At 48.6% G+C, this 20,012-nt stretch overlaps 2 protein-coding genes across 4 annotated transcripts in view; one reads left to right on the top strand and one right to left on the bottom strand.

Annotated features, from left to right (window-relative positions):
- PRKCD (protein kinase C delta) overlaps positions 1-9,606 on the top strand; it is a 28,291-nt gene extending 18,685 nt beyond the window's left edge. The window contains exons 10-17 of one of the 2 annotated variants that reach the window (XM_084269512.1): positions 1,480-1,613; positions 2,222-2,395; positions 2,814-2,905; positions 4,301-4,363; positions 6,504-6,642; positions 7,400-7,588; positions 7,802-7,930; positions 9,169-9,606. In XM_084269512.1, coding sequence (XP_084125638.1) covers positions 1,480-1,613; positions 2,222-2,395; positions 2,814-2,905; positions 4,301-4,363; positions 6,504-6,642; positions 7,400-7,588; positions 7,802-7,930; positions 9,169-9,327 — 1,079 coding nt within the window. In that variant the 3' untranslated portion in view covers positions 9,328-9,606. The remainder of the gene's footprint in view (positions 1-1,479; positions 1,614-2,221; positions 2,396-2,813; positions 2,906-4,300; positions 4,364-6,503; positions 6,643-7,399; positions 7,589-7,801; positions 7,931-9,168) is intronic. The other variant, XM_084269513.1, reaches the window with a different exon arrangement.
- A 1,158-nt stretch (positions 9,607-10,764) lies between these two features.
- LOC311196252 (6-phosphofructo-2-kinase/fructose-2,6-bisphosphatase 4) overlaps positions 10,765-20,012 on the bottom strand; it is a 52,290-nt gene continuing 43,042 nt past the window's right edge. Inside the window, exons 14-15 of one of the 2 annotated variants that reach the window (XM_084269778.1) lie at positions 17,305-17,396; positions 10,765-13,122 (exon numbers count right to left, since the gene is read on the bottom strand). In XM_084269778.1, the coding sequence (XP_084125904.1) occupies positions 17,337-17,396 (60 nt within the window). In that variant the 3' untranslated portion in view covers positions 10,765-13,122; positions 17,305-17,336. The remainder of the gene's footprint in view (positions 13,123-17,304; positions 17,397-20,012) is intronic. The other variant, XM_084269777.1, reaches the window with a different exon arrangement.

Genomic DNA, 20,012 nt, shown 5'->3' on the forward strand with positions numbered 1-20,012 from the left:
TGGAGACTCCACACCCCCTGGGCAGCCTGTCCCAGGGCTCCCTCACCCTCACTGGGGAAAAGTTCTTCCCCATGTTGCTGTGGAACTTCCTGTGCTCCAACTTGCAGCCATTGCCCCTTGTCCTGTCCCCACAGACACTGAAAAGGGGCTGCCCATTTCCCCCTGCATCCCACACTTCAGATATTGATAAACATTCGTAAGGTCCCCCCTTAGTCTTCTTTTCTCCAGGCTGAACAGCCCCAGCTCACTCAGCTCCCTCTCATAGAGGAGATGCTCCAGACCCTTAATCATCTCCGTAGTCTCCTCTGGACTCCTCTGGACTCCAGGAGATCCCTGGGGTTTTTTATCCCAGGGAGCCCAGAACTGGACACAACACTCCAGGTGGGGCCTGACCAGGGCAGAGCAGAGGGGGAGGATCCCCTCCTGTGACCTGCTGGCCACACTCCTCTTGATGGTCCCCCAGGATCCCATTGTCTCTCTCAGCCCCCAGGGCACACTGCTGCCTCTATCTACATGTTTAGAGTAAGGTTTTGGAGTCCTTTTTGCTAGAGAGTTTCAGCATTGTATAATGTTTTTTTGAGGGTTTGTTCAGGGGTTTTTTGGGGTAACTGCTAACCTCTGATAATTTATACAAAAAATAAATGCAACAAGAGGTACCTTTTTACCAGGTGGAACCCACCAGGCTCAGTAAGAGATAGTGGGTGGGTTTGGAGGGCTACAGGAGTTTATATATTCATCCATACATTGAACTAATGAACCGCCCAGTAAGAAAATTATGTTGTTATTGCTTATCAGATTTGTTCTGGTTTGTCAGAACAGAGGGAAGAGGAAAAAAACCCAAAAAGAACCCACCTTTTAAAAAGGTGGTTTGTTTAATGCTAAGTGAGGGTGTAGCCACTGGGATTCCTCCCTGGGTTACCACAGATGCTGGGCAGCTTGTGCGACATACATGGTGTCACCTCATTGTTATCATCTGTGTCATGTTAGTGACCCAGCAGATCTGTGCAGTGGAGGTCAAAAAAAAAGAAAAAGTACAGTTATTAATTGTAGGATGTAATCAGGATTATGCTGGCTTCTTAGCCAGCATCAGGCATAAGTCAGAACTTTTTATGGCCTCTCAGTGTAGGCCAAGGGAGTAGTGTGTTCTTTCACAGAAGAAAAATAATGTGTCCACAAGCAGTCTTTGTAAAGTATCTTTTTCTCCAAACTCTGCCCTGGATCTCAGTCAGAGGGGAAAGTTAGGGCCTTTGGTTTTTAACATGCCTAAGTATTGCTTAAACCCAGTGTCAGAAACAATCCCAGCTTCAGTTCTCTAACTAGCCTCATTTAAATTCAGTTATAAACTACAGGAGTTGTTTGGATTCACCAGTATCCCAGCAGCAGATGCACTGAAGTAGCAGACCTGTAGTTCATTTTTAGCAGGGAATCTCCTGCAGTATTTCTGCACATATTGAACTCTAAACCCCCTGTTTCAATTAGCAGATAGCGGCGAGTACGATAAACTCTGGGAGGGCAGCACAGCCAAGACAGCGTCACGATTTGCAAGCAGGAGAAAATTCAACATAGACAGCTTTGTCTTCCATAAAGTACTAGGGAAAGGAAGCTTTGGAAAGGTATGTAACAAACTGCTGGAGCTTAAGGTGGCTGCCTTGCTTGATCTGCAATGTGCTGTTGTCAGTGACCAGAAAGGTCTTAGAGCTGCTGGGGTGGAAAGTCCTGCCACAGAATCAAATATTCTGGTGGCAGACACTAGAAACTCATCTCCTGAATCTTCTCTAAACTCAGTGTGATTCATAATGCATGACAGTGTTTCAGTACCAAGGCAGAGGGAATGTGGATTACACACCACTGTGCCAGAGGATGTTCATACCCTCTGCATAGCCACAGCCCTCGGATACCGTGGCGGGGGGAGCTGCAGGAGAGCAGCTTCTGTCTCTGTTGTCTGGGAAACTACAGCCCAAAAGAAGGGATGGGCTTTACCTGTCTTTGATTTATATAATCACAAGACATTGACAGAAAAGCTGCCCTGGAAGCTGCTGCACCTGTGGCATGTAGACCCCAAGCCCCATCTCCTCATCTCTGTGCCCAGCAACTTCACCTCCCCAGACCTCGCTCATCCTCCCCATTGCAATGCTTTTTGTCACTGCGCTTGCTGTAAACACCTTTGACTTTCCCTTACTGCTACCACTGTGCTGCAATCTCATCTTTCCATTTTTTTCAGGTTCTTCTTGCAGAGCTGAAAGGAAAGAATGAATTCTTTGCTATCAAGGCTCTGAAAAAAGATGTTGTGTTAATTGATGACGATGTGGAATGTACCATGGTGGAAAAGCGGGTGCTGGCACTTGCCTGGGAAAACCCATTTCTCACCCATCTTTACTGCACATTTCAGACAAAGGTAAGAAAAAACCCAACAGCAACAGTACCCCAACAGATTTAGCCCTTTTATGTTACTGTTACTGCTAGCTGTTACTAGCAGCCAAGTGAAAGTAACTTAGTGACCCCACATACCATGCTGAGAACCAGTGAGACCAGAATAACACCTGTGCAATCTGGAATAAGAGGCAGTTTAATTTAAATCTTTGATCTTAGCTTTCCCCTCAGTGAGAGGGAAGAAAGGGGACTGTCACAGGTAGAAGTCAGTAAGTCTGTTTAAATGTATATCAAGTCTAGAAACCCATAGAACACAAGATCAGCTATTTAGCTTTGCAATACAAGACCGGGCCACTCAAATCTGTAGGATCCTTATACATTCTTGTGAGTGTGTGAAAATAAAAGTTAATCAAAATAACCATTCTCTGGCTATTTGCAAACAGGATCACCTGTTCTTTGTTATGGAGTTCCTGAATGGGGGAGACCTCATGTTCCACATACAGGACAAGGGGCGTTTCGATCTCTACAGAGCAACGTGAGTCCACAACCCTTCAAGCCCTGTATCCACAAATTATTTCAGTCTCTGTGGTTTTACTGCTTCTAGTTCTGCACCACTGACCTGCACTCAGGTCTCAGTGGCTGATGATTGAAAAGGGATTTCTAGGCAGTGGTTTAATACCATGAGAAAGCTCATTTAACCATGGGTGGAGTTATGTTTTCTTCACTTACAAAGCAGTGTGCTGGTTTACTTTATGGGATGTTCATACCTAGAGATGCTACAATAAACTGCAACGTGAGCCAGCAATGAAAAGTAAGAGGAACAGCTTCAGTGCCCCTTAGGACAACATTTAGGTGGAAAAAAAATGCAGAACAGCATGAGGAAAAAAACCCAATATGTAAAAATTACTTCCTAGTGTTGCTAAATTGGCATGAAAGTACAGAAGGATAACCTGCACATTCCACAGGATACTAATGAATGGGCTAGCTCTTTGTTTAGCAAGTGCTTCAGTTCCACATAGCTTAAAGATCACCAGAGCTGAAGGCTTAAAAGATGAAAAAATATCTATTGTTACTTTACCTAAGTTTTTAGTTTGAGATCAGTTTCTACCCCTCTGTTGCCCAAAGTGTGAGGGTTTTATCTGTGGCATTGAAGGCCTGCAGGCAAGACTGGGAAAATAACGGTGCAGGGTAGTGGATCCACCAGTAAGCACCAGTGCTAATGTATAACCAGACTGGAAAGTTACCTGTGTAACTGTAGTGTACTAAGGACCTGGGGTCACATCCCAGGGCCTGGCATAAATAGCGTCTGGTAGCAGCCAGCTTTATGGGCAGGGAGAGCTTTCTTCACACTCTCCCCAACAAAAATCTGGGCAAAGCCTCCCAGCTTGCCTGAATCCAGCAAACATCTGTGCACCTGCAGCCTCTCCTGCAGCCTCACCACCTGTTTCTGAAGGTTTGGTTCGTTCTGCTCTACAGAGTGGAAAGAGTTTTGTATTTGTTCAACTTAAAAAATTTAAAAAAAAAAATTATGAAAAGCTTTTTTGGGGTGGGGCACAACATTCTTTCAGTGCTTTCCTGGGGATCCTCTGTATTGACCCCCCAGTAACTGTCCTTCAAAAGGCATCTGTGTATCCCTAAAGCCACAGGGCAGGAAAGGGTCAGTGCTCCCTGCTGGCAGTGGAATGAAGCATCAGGGCAAGTCGCTGTGTTTCCCCTCTACTGTTTGGCATTGGATGCCACAGATGTGGTATCACAGATGTGTGGTGAGGGATTTCTCTTGGATCACAGCACAAAGACAGGCATGTTGCTATTTAAGTCTGTACAGTGCTGCTTGCTTCACAAAGAGACTCTTCCTGCAGCCCTTTGACCAGCAACGCTGCCCGTGTTTGAACTGAACCAGACAGATAAAAGGTGCTTTGGTCTTTTTCAGGTTCTATGGAGCTGAAATTTTATGTGGGCTACAGTTCCTTCACAGCAAAGGCATAATTTATAGGTAAGTACCAACTAGCTCCAGCGTGGGACCTGTGCATTGTCTTAGCACATCAGGCATCTTCAGATCACTGATTGATGTAACAAGTAAAAGCTGTCTGTCATAGAGCTGATGTTATTCTAAGGGCATTGCCATGTTTGAGATGAAGCTGTATCTTGGCAGCTAGAATGATGGCATGTTATTTATGTTACATAAAAGCGGGTTGGTTTCAGTTTGTTTAAGCACTGCCTTCAAATCACAACACTCTTTAGTTTGGAGGGAAGGGAGAGGGTCCTTGAGGCTGTCAGTTCCTGCCAGCCTTGAGAAAGTTACCTGCTTCTGCTTCCCATATGAAACCACAGTATCAATGTTCCTGCCTCACCAGGGGCCAGATCCCCATCAGCTGCTCTTCCTGAGAATACCCACGCTATGGAGGGGTTTTCAGCTTTTCCTGTTCCCTTTCTCCAGCCTTTTCACCCCACCCCTGACTCTAAAGCACTGTGTGGCGACTTAGGTTGGATATTAGGAAGCAATTCTTCACTCTGAGGGCAGTGAGGCCCTGGCACAGGGTGCCCAGGGAGGTGGTGGCTGCCCCCTCCCTGGAGGTGTCCAAGGCTGGGTTGGATGGGGCCTTGAGCAGTCTGGGCTGGTGAGAGGTGTCCCTGCCCATGGCAGGGGGTTGGAACTTGATCTTTGAGGTCCCTTCCAACCCAAAACATTCTGTGATTCTATGATACTTGCTCAGGGAGCTTTTAACCCAGGAACAAGCAGGTATGAAGGGTAACCTTGCAAGGTGAATGTGCCCCAGAACATCAGGTGCTGCCCGTCCCCCTCTGGAGAGTGGGAAACAGCTGTTGGAGGATCCATCCTTCAAAGCACTTTTCTGGAGTTGGAGACTACTTCACAGAAGGGGTGTGGGTGTGTGTGTGTGTGTGTGTGTGTGTGTGTGTAAAGAGGGCAGACACTGCAGGAGCCCCTCCTTGGTGAAGAAGGATGAGTCCTAAAGGCCTCTCTGGCTCTCAGAGAAGACAGTCCTAATGCAGGCAGGTGCTAAATGCCCCTGCCTGTATTCCCACAGCCTCCTGCAGACAAGAAAGGCTCTGGCATATGTTGTCATCAGCACAAACTCCTTTTATCCCAGAGTTTCTAGAGCAGTTTTAGGCTTGCTGTTAAACTTACCTACATTAAGATGTCAGAGTATGGAGTCTTCCCAGAGAAGCAGTACCTTTTTCCAACAAGACAGCTGCTTGAAGCTAGATGAATGCAGTGCCCTAAGTTACCAGGAGTTTCCCCAACTCAAATACATTCACCTACTCAGGTGAGAGCAGCTGATGCCCAAACATGGAAGGATTTATGGTGTGCTGCCTTAGGACAGGGACTCTTGGTTTGAGCTGTAGCTCAGTGAGAGCAGTGGAAGCAGCTGGTACTGGGACCTTGACTTACTAAGGGGAACATGCTGCCCTGTTCTCCTGTAAAATTCTCTGCTCCAGGCAAGTCTGGGTAGCAGAGGGGCTTCTCTGTTCCTCTTCAGCCTGCCCACCTCACTATGTGCTTTCACAGCCAGATGGACAAATACCACCCCCCAGTCAAAGGGAGCTTTTGGAAACTGCTGTTAAAAAGCTTTTACTGGCTTGAATAGTGTTACTCTGGAAAGAAAACAGGAATAGGACACCTCACCGACTGCCTACAAGACAGGAGTGCTGCAACCAGGAACAAGTCAGGTGCCACTAAAGGTTGGGCCTCCACCCAGTCGTGCTCCTGCCAAAGGCTCTGAGAACCCAACAATCCTCCTTTGGAGCACTGGTGCTGCGCTGTGCCAGCTGGCAGGGCACACACTCCTCTGTCCAGAAACAACAGAAGCACTGGGTGTGCTTCTGGAGCTGCAAGCCAGTCTGGAGGATTACAAGGTCACGCTGTCTGCACACCACAACTCTCACTCTGACCAAAGAGAATCCTTCCCTTCTCCCTGCCTTTTCCAAATCACAGAAGTGCTCTTATTTTGTGTATTGTGGTGCTGGGTGATATTGTCTTGAAAAGCCTCTTTGGATGCTGTAGGGCAGGTGTTTATTAGCGAAGAATCTGCCTGCAGCTGAACACAAATAGGACTCTGCCTGAAAAATATTCCTTTTTTTTTAAAAAATAACCAACCAACCACATTTTGCAGAGACCTAAAACTGGACAACGTGATGCTGGATAAAGAAGGTCACATCAAAATAGCTGACTTTGGAATGTGCAAAGAAAACGTTGTTGGCGAGAACAAGGCAAGCACCTTCTGTGGGACCCCAGACTACATTGCACCCGAGGTCAGTGTGGCACTGCCAGGTTCTGCAGGGATGGAGTTACTACACTGGTCTTTAACTGTATTATTAATTGTTCAGACAAGTCTAGTTAGCACAGAAAAAAAAACATTACAGGTGAGTTCCCTGGAAAAGATACTTGAGATTTGTCAATATCTACAGGGACAAGTTGAAAAAAACCCCAACCAACCTGTGGTTTTTGAAATGTGAACAGATTCAGGTTGTGAACAAGCAGCTTCTCCCTTCTGCCTTTACAGCAAGGGCTCCTGCAAGGAGTGTTTGCACACTGCAGGCTTGGTGCCTGTGCAAACAGCCAACCCTGAAAGCAAAAGCAGGTCCCAAGGGGAATCTTGCAGAGTTAAATTCCTGGGTTAGATCTGGGGTTTCATCTGATTTGCAAAGTAGTCAAAGAAGGTAGGTAGCTTTTAAAGCTATGGGTCATGTCGAAGTCGGTTTGGTAATCTGCTCTTCATTTGCTGCTTTCTTCTCACTTCATCTGGTGGAGAAACTAGAGATGTTTTCCAAGTACAGAGGTATTAATGTTAGAGGAGAGAACTGAAGGAGAGGGAAGACCCAGAGCTGTCTGTGTTCCCACCAACAGCAGCCAAGCATCAGCCTACAGCTGTGCACCGGGGTCAGCGAGTTCTCAGATCACGAGGGGGAAGAAGTCCAGCTCTTAGAGTTTTAATTTAAGAGAGAATCTTTTATCTTGCTGCCCTTTACTAATTACTTGCACTTCTTCCTCCCTGCCTGGTGGAACAAGATCCTGCAGGGCTTGCGCTACACGTTCTCCGTGGACTGGTGGTCCTTTGGGGTGCTGCTGTACGAGATGCTCATCGGGCAGTCCCCTTTCCACGGCGACGATGAGGATGAGCTGTTCGAGTCAATCCGAGTGGACACCCCTCACTACCCACGCTGGATTACCAAGGAGTCAAGAGACATACTACAAAAGGTGGGACCCATGATCAGCGTGGTACTCTTGTTTGTCCAGGGAGGGACTTATCAGCCAGGAAACTACCTTTACCAATGGGAAGCCAGGTCAGCTTCATTACTAATGGTCTGTTCGCTGCAGGCAACTTTCGGTTTAGCAGAGTGCTCAACAGTTGTTCTTCCAGTGCCACCTACCTGTTAAGCAAAGGCTTTACTGGGTTGTCTTCTCTTGCAGCTGTTTGAAAGGGAACCAACACGGCGACTGGGGGTGACTGGGAATATCAGAGACCATCCTTTCTTCAAAACCATCAACTGGACAGCGCTGGAGAAGAGGGAGGTGGACCCTCCTTTCAGGCCCAAAGTGGTACGTGGGTTACCCTGGGTTCTGGCTGCTGACTGAGGCAGGAGGGGTGGTTTCTCTACGCTCAGACACCTTGTGTATCTCCAGCCCCACACTGCTTGGATGGGTTTTAAGAACGGGCGCTGTGTCCCTGACTGCCTCTGCTAGTTGCACAAGGAGCTGCTTTACTAATAGAACCATCAGGGAAATCAGCCAGTAGCTCTAGTTGCCCCTTTTCTTAAGGCACTGGAAAAATAGGATCTCTTATGTGCCCTGAAGTGTTGAGAGTTTCTTGCAATTTTCTCTTTGGTAAAATGCCCTGTGGAAGGAGGACCAGCAGCTGGGAACTGCCTGCAGGCATTGTGTGCCAGCATCACATACCTGCTGTTCCAAACTCATCAGACAGTCTCCCAACTACGCAGAGAGATGTGTTCTCTCTGCTCCTGCCCCCACAGTGATGTGTAACATACATGCTTAATGTTACCTGAACAAACATCTGGAGAGCAGACTAGCTGTTAGTCACTGTCACCATGGGTCACTGCTGCTGCATCTCACCTGGTTACAAATCAAGACCAGTTTTCCTCCATCCTGTTACTGGTAAAACAGGCTGCATAGAAGGTACTTACCTGCTCTGTGGAAAACTGTCCTGTTCAACAACAGGCAGCTTTGCAGTCCCATTGGAAAGGGAACTCTGGAGGCATTAAGGATCCTCCAGTCACCTTGGGAGGTGCAGAGTGTGACACGTGGGCTTCAGTACTGTGACCTCTTTAAGATAAAACACGCACCAGTATTTTATCCAGCCAGCAGCTGCAGTGGGGCATCGGGTTTTGTATTTCTCTGAACAGTACAGACTGCAAAATGCTCTCAGGAATCCAGGTGCTGGTTAATGGGAAGGAAGGCTGGGCTTACATGTGAGCACTGCACTGCTTTTGCCAGTACAGAAGTGTCGGAGGTGTTACCACAGATCCAGTGGGGATGGTCTCCCAAGGGCCATGGTGAGACTTGTTCTCACCTAACAATATGCAGTTGCCCAGTTGGAACCTGACAGTGGTGTTAATTTAGGCAAAGAGGAGATTATTCTCCCAAGGGGGAAGAGAAGGGAGGGGGGAAGAGAAGGGAGGGAGGGAGGGAGGGAGGGAGGGAGGGAGGGAGGGAGGGAGGGAGGGAGGGAGCTCCAGGAGGAACTCCTCACCTCTTGTGTTTGTCATCTGATCTGGGAGAAGGGACATTTGTCTCCAGCTGCTTCTCTCTCTGTTTAACAGAAGTCAGCAAGTGACTACACCAACTTTGACAGAGAATTCCTGAGCGAGAAGCCCAAACTGTCCTACAGCGACAAGAACCTGATCGAGTCCATGGACCAGTCTGCGTTTGACGGGTTCTCCTTCACTAACCCCAAATTTGAACAGATCCTGGAAAAATAAAGCTCTGAGCAGAATGGGACTGCAAGGAGGGTTAAATGTTGTGAACCACAAATCCCACGTGTGACACGTTCAACGCTGTTGCTACTTCACAGTAATCACAGCAGTGTGATCAGTGGCGCCCAGCTGCTGACGCGCAGCAGTGTTCCTTTATGCATGGTTGGGGTTAAGGTATGTGAATCGTCTGGTGTTGTTTGGTACTTGAATGTAGTTATATATATGCTGTATATTTTGCTCTACAGAAGACACTGGGGAACAGAAGATTCCTTTTTAAAAAGTGTTTGAGCCCTTGGTTCTTTTATTTGTCTTCAATGAAAACAAAGTTACATTAAACCTCCCCTCCCAGCTCTACGATCTTTGCATATTTCTAGGGAAATTAAACTCACGTTGTCTTTAAATGGCAGAAAAAAATAATAGTAGGAGCACGTGAGCCCTGATGACTTCCAAAAGTAACAGAAATATTTGCTTACTGGGAGAAGACAGTTGGGTAACAACTGTGTGGAGCGTTAGTACCACTGGCCTGGGCTGCTGGCAAGGAAGCAGGTTGCTTAACTGCCCTGCACAAAGCGCTGCTTCCAGCTTGATTTGCTTGTTTCTGTAGAGGGGCTGTGGCTCCTCCTCCTCACTGGGAAGAGGGCACAATGCTGGATACTGCAGGCTGCAATATCTGCCTCTGAATTCTGACTTTTAACCATTAATGAGAGAAACTGATGTAATCACTGCAGAGCTGTTCCCAAAACTCTGCTCCTTGCAGAGTAGCAACAAAGCAAGATCCCTCAGGATGTTCTCAGCAGCTTTCTGTGCTTGTCATGCTACTGCACATTATCTTCTCAACCACTGAGCAGGTCAAAAAACCCACCTACTGGTTATCTGTTTGTCCAACACGGTGGAGCTTCAGGGTCGCAGCTTTGGGAAGAACAGGGAGGCTCTGCATGCATTGTAAAATACCCACAGCCAGGTAAGCTTAATGCAGTCTGAACGTTCCCTTCCATTGTGTGCAAATATTGGCTGGTATTTAATCACAGTATGTGGAAGAACTTTTCCCCAGTGAGGGTGAGGGAGCCCTGGGACAGGCTGCCCAGGGAGTGTGGAGTCTCCATCTCTGGAGAGATTCCAGCCCCGTCTGGACGCCGCCCTGTGCAATATGAGCTGGGGAGCTGCTTTGGCAGGGGGTTGGACGCGATGGGCTCTCGAGGTCCCTTCCCCACCCTACAGCTCTGTGGTTCTGTGATCTTCCTCAGTCACTGAGTTTGTTACTTAAATTCCAATTATTTGTCAGACTCAAGCAACCAATTAACATAATTCTTAGGCCACCATAGAAGCTCCCTCAACCCAGCCACCTCCTACACTTCCGAAAGCTGGAGGAAGCTGCAGACCCCCCAGGAACACTCACCTGGCGCCGCGGTCCCCGGGCACGTAAAGAAACCCACACAGCACACACTGTGTGTCTGATCTTTATTACTCAGACCAAACGTCAGGTGCCTACACCTGACTGACAGGTTACAACAAAGGCCAACGATGTAAGAAGAGACAAGTTTCATCCCATCTGGGGCTGCATCTGAGCTAGCAAGTGCAGCAGGCAGAAGGCAGCAAAATAAACGTGGGCACAGACACACAAGGTCAGGACAAGAGTTTCCAGCTGCCCTGCCAGCGAGGCTGCTGGCGGGTGGGAAGGGACATACGCAGCTTCTACACAGTGATGATGATCTGCAGCTCCTGACAGTGCCTTCCCAGAAAGGTGGGTATGCCCACCCCAGAGAGAACCCATCACACACTCGTTGCCTGCACTTGCTCTCACCAGCTAGAAAAGGCTGGGTGCAGTCAAGTGATTTCACACCTTCCTACAGTAGGACGGACAACAACGTTTTTTCCCCCCTCTTCAAGTATCAGCATAACAGTTTATTTACACTTGTATACAATTCTTTTTACTGAACACCCAGTTAGTATGACACTCATCACAGTATATTCAAAAGCAGGCTATAAAAATACCTACCATACAGGAAACACTGAGCCTCAAGGAATTTTACAGCACCTCAGAAAGTTGAGAGAAGAAAAACAAAGGGAGGGAGGGAGAGGAGACACCCTGGGCTGTGGGGCCAGTGATGAGAAGTTGCCCCCAGGCTCAGCTCTCGCTAGAGGAAACCTTTCCTTCCACCACATCTCTTCAACCAGGTCTGAGCTTGAGAACTACCACAGTCTGCTGGGTAAAAACTGTTTCTGAGACAGCCTCCTGCACTGTGCCTTCTCTAACAGCCCAGAAAACAGACTTTTTAGAACAGCTCCTGGTCCTGGCTGGACAGCAGAGGTTTGGAGGAGCGAGGGCAGCCGGGAGCAGAGCCTGGCTTTCCCCCACTGAGCACACATGAAACCAGGCAGGGAAATTACACCTACATTGTGACAGTGGCCTTGTTAACTATGGATCAATAAATTAACTCCTCTGTGTGGTCTCTCTCCTCACACACCAGCTACCTAAAGAGAGGTCTGAGCTGGGCCTTCCCCAAGGCATGGATTGCACACACAAAGCCTTAGACAGCAGCGCTCGAAGCAAGTGGTTCCGGCTGGTACCCTACACGTTCCTCTTCTGCAACGGAACCCAGCACTAGGGTATGGCTTACTTCCAGAGCTGAATGTATTGCTGGAATTAGCTTATTGAAACAAATCACAACAGCAGCATGTTATTTTATAAACCCTGCACGAAGGAAAGACAAGTTAGCCCTCACCTGCAAAAACTACATTAGGAGGGCCCAGTATTTCACACAAGAATTGAGGCAAAGAAAAAACAAACAACAAAACCAAACCCCAGTGACATACAGGGTAAAAGTTCAATTAACTGAAAAGAAGTCCTTAGGGAAAAAAAAAAAAAAAACAGTCCAACTATCAAAGAATAGTTCTTGTTTCAAGAGCAGGCAGCTCACGTCGGTGTGACACCTACAGAGCTCAGGGTGAGTTAGTACAGTTAGAAGGTTCTGGCTTCAGACACAGAAGTTTCCATTTTGAGCACTGAAGGTATGAAAATAGAGCAAACAGGGATGAGGGAAGGTGCTTAAAACCAATACAGAAGCCCCAAGGCAGGTGTGCTGTGGTAAAAAGAGTTTCAGGATTTACCTGTTGGTGGAAGGGACCTTAAAGATCATCTAGTTCCAACCCCCTGCCACAGGCAGGGACACAAAGTCTGCCTGGTTCAGCCCAAGCTCAATCAGGGTTGGCAGACAGAACAGCCATCAGAGCTGAGGGGCTGCCCCAGGGTGACACCTCCAATGCTCAAAACACAGAATTTCACCTCTGTTCAACGTGCCAGCAAAAAAACAAATCTCCATGTCATTCTAGGGAATCATTCACAGTAAAAATAAGAGGAACTCTTAGAAAAAAACACTTAAAAATTGAAAGTAAAATGTAGTTAAAATCTGACAGTAAAATTGACATGGGCAATTAACCATCCCGCAGTGTCCAAAGAGGAACAATAAAACCCACTGAAACCGCACAGATTTACCTACAAAAAAAGCATCTAAACCCAACTCTTCTGCTTCCTGTAACTCTTGTTATGGGTACCTTTCAGCACTGGGAGGTACCCAGAGCGACAGGGTTTCCACAGAGAAGCTGAATCACATTCGAAATGTCTCATTGAAGGGGAGGGGAGGCGCGTTCCGCCCAACGCCTGCGCCGTGCTCCTGGCCCTGAGCTGCTGCTGCTGCTGAGCGCTCCTGTGCTGGGGAAGGGCTGCTGCCCTGGGAGCTGGAGCTATAGGTGGTTCGGGACAGTCCTCAGCGCCTCCTCCCTCGAGCGATCCACACCCACGTTCTGCAAAGAGAAAGACAAGAGATGGTTTTAGAGCGGGGGGGGTCTCAGGGGCAGCTGGAGTTCTGCTTCACACACACACACACACACACACACACCCCTACTGCACGAGGCAAAAAGAGGAGCAAGTTGCAGTGCTGAGGTCCCCAGAGTGTTTTGTAGGATGGGGGGAAAGGTCCCAGCTGTGACCAGAAGTCAAAGGCAGGCGTAGCGCTCGGCCCGGCCGCTGCGCTCCTCGCAGAGCCCCAGCCCCTCAGACACCTCAAGGCAGGGGTTTCCCTGCTGCCAGGCCTGGCAGGACAGTCTGTGTGCCACATGCAGGTCACAGCCTTTGGGGTTTTTATGAGCTTTTTTCTCTTTAACCATGTTTTTTTTTTCTAACCCACTATCTTACCTATTCTTAATGCATGTATGTAAGAAAAAAAACCACATCAAACCAGGCAGCAAAGGTCATAAACCACACCAAACTGATCAAATCTGGAGGGAGAAAGGGAAGCCCAGAGCTCCTGGTTTCAAGCACACTCCAGGAAATGACTGGGTAACACCATCAGCTACAGAACTAATTCAGACCCTGTGAGCAGCTGAGTCACTGGAAGGGCTCTGAGTAACTCCCTGAAGAGCTGGTCAGGATACACAGGTGTACTGGCAGATGTCACACTGACATCACATAATGTTTCAGTGGTTTTCTAACCATGTTGATCAGCATTTACTTTCAGAACAAGCCTCTCCAGTTCAACTCAAGGAAAGGGAGAGCCCCATGAGCACACTGCAAGGGGGACTCTCAGCACACACTCTCAGACAGCACACCCACAACTCCTGAAGTCGAAACACAAAGACTTAAAAAGCAAGTTACTCCCCTTCCCAACCTCAGTCCCTGGGATTTTCAGCCACTTCTTCAGAAAACAGAAGATAAACAAGCAGCACTGGATTGATTTGGGGGTTGAAGTGTGCTGACATTGCTTCTGCCCTTACTGATTCTCCTGCATCAGTGTCAGCCCTTTCCTTTCTCATCAGCCTTGAAGCCTGTGGGTGAATCACCTGTTCCTCACTGTGAACACACCACACCAACATTTCTGAGAACACACACCCCAACAGACAGTCCTGGAAATCTCTGTGCCCACCAGCATGCTGCCCAGCCACCTCTGTGACAGAATTCTCTCTTTGAAGAAAAGGAAAGCCACAGCCCTATTGCAGAAAGCAGCTGCTGCAGGTAGCATCTCCTCTGCAGCAAAGGACACACAGAAAGTGTCCAGCATCTGTCTAAGAGCATGAGGTGTTGGCAAACAAGTCACATTCCACATGAAAGGTTAACTACCAAAACATGCTGACATGTGTTGCATTTCTTTGTAGTGTTCTTAGCAATTGATGCAACACACCCAGAAATTGCTTGGGACTGCAGAGATGCCTCCACAGGCACTCCTAAGGATCTTGGCTGAAAGCTTTCAAGCTGAGCACTGGAAGCTGATTCAAAGACAATTAAATGGAGCATGAAACAGAGGATGGATGTGCAGGAACCCAGAGGTACTGGGAATGACCCCATGAGCTGCAAGAGTAGGCAGCTATGACATGAAACTACAAGTTAATCAATCAGGGAGAGGTATCAGATGGAAGCAGCATCCTAGCAAGAGCCACATGCAGGAGTATCGACCTGCAGCCCAGGAAGTTGAAGGCAAAAGGTGCTTCCTAACAAGTAAGTGTGCAGAACAGGCTGTAGAAGCAAAGCACATTGAGGAAAGACAACTGGGATGAACCTTCAGAAACACACCCCAGGGCTCACCACACCAAGAGAACACCTGACTGCAAGACAGGTGAAGGACTGGCATTCACAGGAAACTGATTCCCACTCGTAGGAATCACATTAGATCAGGTCCCAGCAGCTTCCCAGAAACACAGCACCACAGGCTGCCCAACGGGACAGAGCCTGACAGTTTACCTGCCATGAGCTACACACAATCTTTGCAGCAAACCAGGAAGATTCTGCAGGGAAAAGGAGCAGCCTTTAGGGAAAGGGGCCAGCACGGGCATACAGAGACATAAACAGGAGAGCATCAACAGCCCAGCTCTGTGCAGGCAGCTTTCCCTCTGTGAGCTGTGCCACGGACTGTTGCTGCCCACCCAGCACAGGGCCTGTCTTTACTAAGAACATAAACCAGAGAGGAGGATGAAGTAATTCTGCCATGAACAGGAGACACCTCACACTACAAAACTCTGTCTGAGCAGCCACTGCAGCCCATGGCACCACGAGTGCTGCACTCAGTGAGAACACAGGTGGCCACAGCCCCAGGAACCCAGCTAGAGACAGGAGGCAGGGCTGGAGGGTCCTGGGTGTTTTGCCACCTCCCCTCCCTCCACAACCTCCACCCTGTCCTCAAAGCAAGCAAGCCTGGCTTTGCCCCTTCCATCTTCCCCCCCCTTTCCCTCTTGCCATCCTTTTTCAAGCAGCAAACCCCAGTTCTCCCAGAGCTGACCTCTGCAGAGGTTCTGGCTCCCTGACAAGCACTCTGCAGCTACATGCACACTGGCACAAGAGGTGCCAGCACTCCCAGCCGCCCCAGGGCCATGTCTCAGGACCTGGCCAGCCCAGCACCCATCCCTGCAGCCTCTCTGGGACCTCTCCTCAACTGTCAGGGAAAAGCAACCAGACCCACTAATTAACGTGGGCTCAGACCTGCTCCTCTGTGGCAGCTTTCACAGCAAAGCACAAGCCAAGAGGCAATTAAACATGGAGAAATGACAACACACTCCCACGTCACTGTCAGGACACAGAGGAAAATAACCCAGGTTCCTCCAGCCCCAGCCCATCCTGGACATGGGTTGAACTAAGCACCACATGGCAGCACAGTGGGGAACTCTCTGGCCAGGGGGTTAGTTGGTTATACCAGACATTCCCAGTTGCTACAAACCTCTGAACACTCCAGTGCAACTTCAGAAGTGCAGGAATGTCACCTTTTTTCTTCCCAACATCCCAGTTTTAGTCAAAGGCACCATGTGAGAAACCCAACAGGTAAAAGCTTCCCACATCACACCACTCTTGCTTACTGTCAAGACTAAGAGACCTGCCTTGGAAAACAGTTCCAGGACTCAGTGATTTCCTGCCCTTCCCAGGCTTGCTGCTGCCTAACCCCAGCTGCTTGGATGGACAGATGCTGCCCACTGCCTGGTTCTTCCCAGCGTAACACAGCAGAGCCAGGAGCCAAGACATAGCCCTGGCAGCTCAAAGGAGCCTGAGAAAGGTTTCCCTGGGATGCAGTTTGGGATGGTGGTTTGAGATCCCAGCAGGGAGGAAAACCCTCCCAGCTCCACCCCCTTCCAAGGCAAGTCACCACCCAGTTACAAAATAATCAGGTTAACTCTGCTTCCCCTTCTGAACTGGGCAGTGCTGCTCACTGTGCCTAGATAACATCTGGGAACAAAACCTAGGGAGCAGAGCTGGAAAACCTTGTTGATCACCCATGTCCATGGAGGTAGCAGGGAAAGAGGAACGTGAACTGGCTTCTGCTGGTGGGCAAACCCCAAACCCCAGGCCCAGTTAATGCACAGCAGCTGTTAAGGAAAGTCCCATACTCACAGCATTTACACACAGTCCCATACTTGGGATAACTCCAGAATCTGCTCTGGAACAACACAAAAACTTGCTACCCTCTTCAAACAGCACATCATTAATTAGCACAACTAAAGCACTAGTGCTATGGATCAGCAGGGTTAAGGGTTTGCAGTGGCTGTGGGTTGCTATTTTATGCTACAGAGCAGTCCAATCACTCCCAAGGGCAGGCAAAGAGAGAATACCTGTGCCTACAACACACACCTCAAGGTTTTCTTATCACACCCAGGATGTGGCATTGCATGGCTTGTATAAACACACCACAGCTGCCCTGAAACAGCTGCTGGCTGGTACAGCAAAACTCAGTGCTGTGGGATCTTTAAATCATGGCAATTTACAAGAACAGCATCCCAGCCACAGCCCATCAGTGCCTGGCAATTTGTTTGCAATCAATTAACCAGTACAATACAGTTTTATTGTCATTTGATTATCTTTCTCCCTCCCCCCACCCCCCCAATTGATGTGCTGTACAGACATCTGGGTTGGGTTTGGAGTTATTGGGTTTGGGTGGGGCTTTTTATTTCAAAGTGATTGGAATGATTAGTTTTTCATTCTCTTTTGAAGTAGTAGGATGAAAACAGCACCCCAAGTTCGATAGTTGTTCAGCACACAGGATTCACTGATGAGCAGGGACTGTTACAAGAGCGTCCTCAGGAGGTCTGGAAATGTCTACATTCTGTGTAATAATAAAAATACAGAGGACAAGATTTATCATGCAGCAGTAAGAGCAACAGAAACACCAATCAGATCCCTTCACAAGTCCACAGCTGCTGTTATTTAAAAGCAGAGATTTCTTTTTAACCCCCCACACCCCAGGAAAGCAGCAGAGCAACAGCTGGTCTGCCAGAATCAGACAGCTGGAGCTGATGTTTACAGTCACCAGGGGTCCCACGCTGATAGTGTTACCAAAGCTGGAGTCATTCAGGTTTGGGAGGAAGTGTTTTTCCAGGCCCCCCCTGGGACCAGCACACACATGTCTGTCCACCACACAACTCTGTGCTTGGCCAAGCCATGCCCTACCCTTCTAGCCCGTGGGAAGGCCTCAACACTGGGCCATGTGGCAGGCAGTGCCCCTGACACGGCAGAGAACTCCCTTCCCAGACACCTGAACCGCCCGACACCGCTCGCACCAACCAGACCTCAGCTCATTTTGCAGAGGCTGGAGGGAGAAAACGAACAAAACCCAGGTTCAACGCAGCAAATTACTGCAAACCAAGGCCCACCAAGGCCCACCAAGGCCCACCGAGGCCCACCGAGGCCCACCGAGGCCCACCGAGGCCTCTCTCTAGCAAGCACAGCCTTGAGCCCAGTTGTGCAGAACCAGGCTCAGGAATAACATCTGCCACAGTGTCACCTCATGTAAGTCCCAAGGACTCTGGGATTTGTACTCTCCCTTCCAGCAAGAAAGACTGTAATGGTATGTTCTGAAGTGCCTTCTAAGATCTTGATCTAAGGTTCAGCCTGTTTCAGGCCAAGTCACTGCCAATTCTTCAAGCTTTGGGCTGATGTGCTTCATGAGTCTTGCTTCACACTGTGGCAAGCAATGTCACCATGCCTCTCTCCCATTTTCTCTCCACAAAATCACAAAGGAGACATGGATTTCTCACTATGAGCACCCTTCCTACCTGCCCTTTGCTAGGACAGAGGTGCCAAAGAGGCATTTCACCTCAGCACTTGTTTTCTGGCCCCAAGAGGGGACCCAAGCAACAGCTACAGTAATTCCTCTGAAATATTTTCAGCAAAAACACTTTTCATTTGAAAAGGTCAGGAGCTTCAGCCACTAACAATGCTGACAAACACACACAGGGCTTCAATCCACTTCAGACCAACCACCATCACAGACTGCAGTTCACAGATCCTGCACACAAACACTCCAGCACTTGCCATGCATTTCTGCAATGTGAAAACAGATGCTTTCAGCTGAAGCCAAGAAGGACCAGGCTGTTCTGAAACACACTCCACAAACTGCTTGTGGGGGCAGAGAACAGCACACTTAGCAATTCTTAATCAAACCACTCCATTGTGTAACAACACTGTTCTCTGTGATGCTGGATTCCATTAAATGCTTGGACTTCAAGAGACTATTTGAAAATTTAACTTTCCAGCAGCAGTTAACATTTCTGTAGGTGATGTCAATGAAAGCTTTTGAAATTGTCATAGCCCTCAGAGCAGCATTTAAATGCAGACAGCATCAGCTTAGTCCTGCATTCAGCCCCCCAGGCAAACAGCATGTCCTCATGCCCTACTTCAGGGGTTGGGGTTTCTTTGGGAGCAGAGGGAGAAGAGTGTTTGGGGGGGGTTTAATAAAAATGCCTCTGCTCCTTTTCTTTTTTCTTTTTTAAAAAGCATTAAATCTATGTCTGTGATCTATTTCCTTGTGCCCACACAATGCAACTACCTGCATGATGCCCCACATGCAACTGAAAAGCAACCACCCAACCCCAAGGCCTGGATGGGCACGTTGCTTCCTAGACTTGGAACGAGTCACTTACAATTCCAGCTGAGCTTTCCCCCCTCAAAATAACCACCTTTGGTTAGAGAAGTGGTGTTTCCAACAGCCATCAGGCAAGCTGCAAACTCAGCACCAGTATTTTAACAGCCAGACAGAAGATGCTCAGTCAATGCACACTGTTTAAGAGACACCCCAACAGCTGCTCCAATCCACCCTCCCATGTCCCCTCCCATGCTCCCCAGCACCTTTTAGGCACTGTGGAATCAGGATGGATTTCCTAAACCTAAGAAATCAAAGCAAGATACAGAAGTGGTAAAGCAGAATGACAGAGAGGGGGGAAGAGAGGAAATGCACAAGCCAAGATGTAAAACGCCTTGGCTACGAATGACCAAAGGATGGGATTTTCAAACTCCTAATGCCCAAATCATTAAAGCAAAATGCAGACCTCTCCAGCATGAATTCTGCACAAGTGCCACAAAAGTGCACCCTTGCACCCTCAGGTAAGCAAGGCACTGAGTGTTGTGTGCTGCTGAACACAGGCACAGTGCCACATTCATCACTGCATTCCTCCTCAGCACGAGCCACTGTCCTGAAAACCACCACGAACTCCCTTCTCCTCTTCCTCACATCACCAAACTGACTTTTAATTCAGGCAGGGGCATGGCTCATCCCCTTGGCAAGGCCTCAGTGCCACACCTCAGGAGGATCTGCAAGGGAACCAGACATTTCTCCTCAGGGCCCGTTTTGCAGAGTCTGTGTGAGCAAACCTGGCGTCACCAGGCAGGAGCCCCCGGCTCCCTGTGCCCGACACGGGGAGCACAGACCTGCCACAGTCTGACA

This window comes from Gallinula chloropus (genome assembly GCF_964237585.1).
Source record: "Gallinula chloropus genome assembly, chromosome: 12".
Taxonomy (NCBI): Eukaryota; Metazoa; Chordata; class Aves; order Gruiformes; family Rallidae; genus Gallinula; species Gallinula chloropus.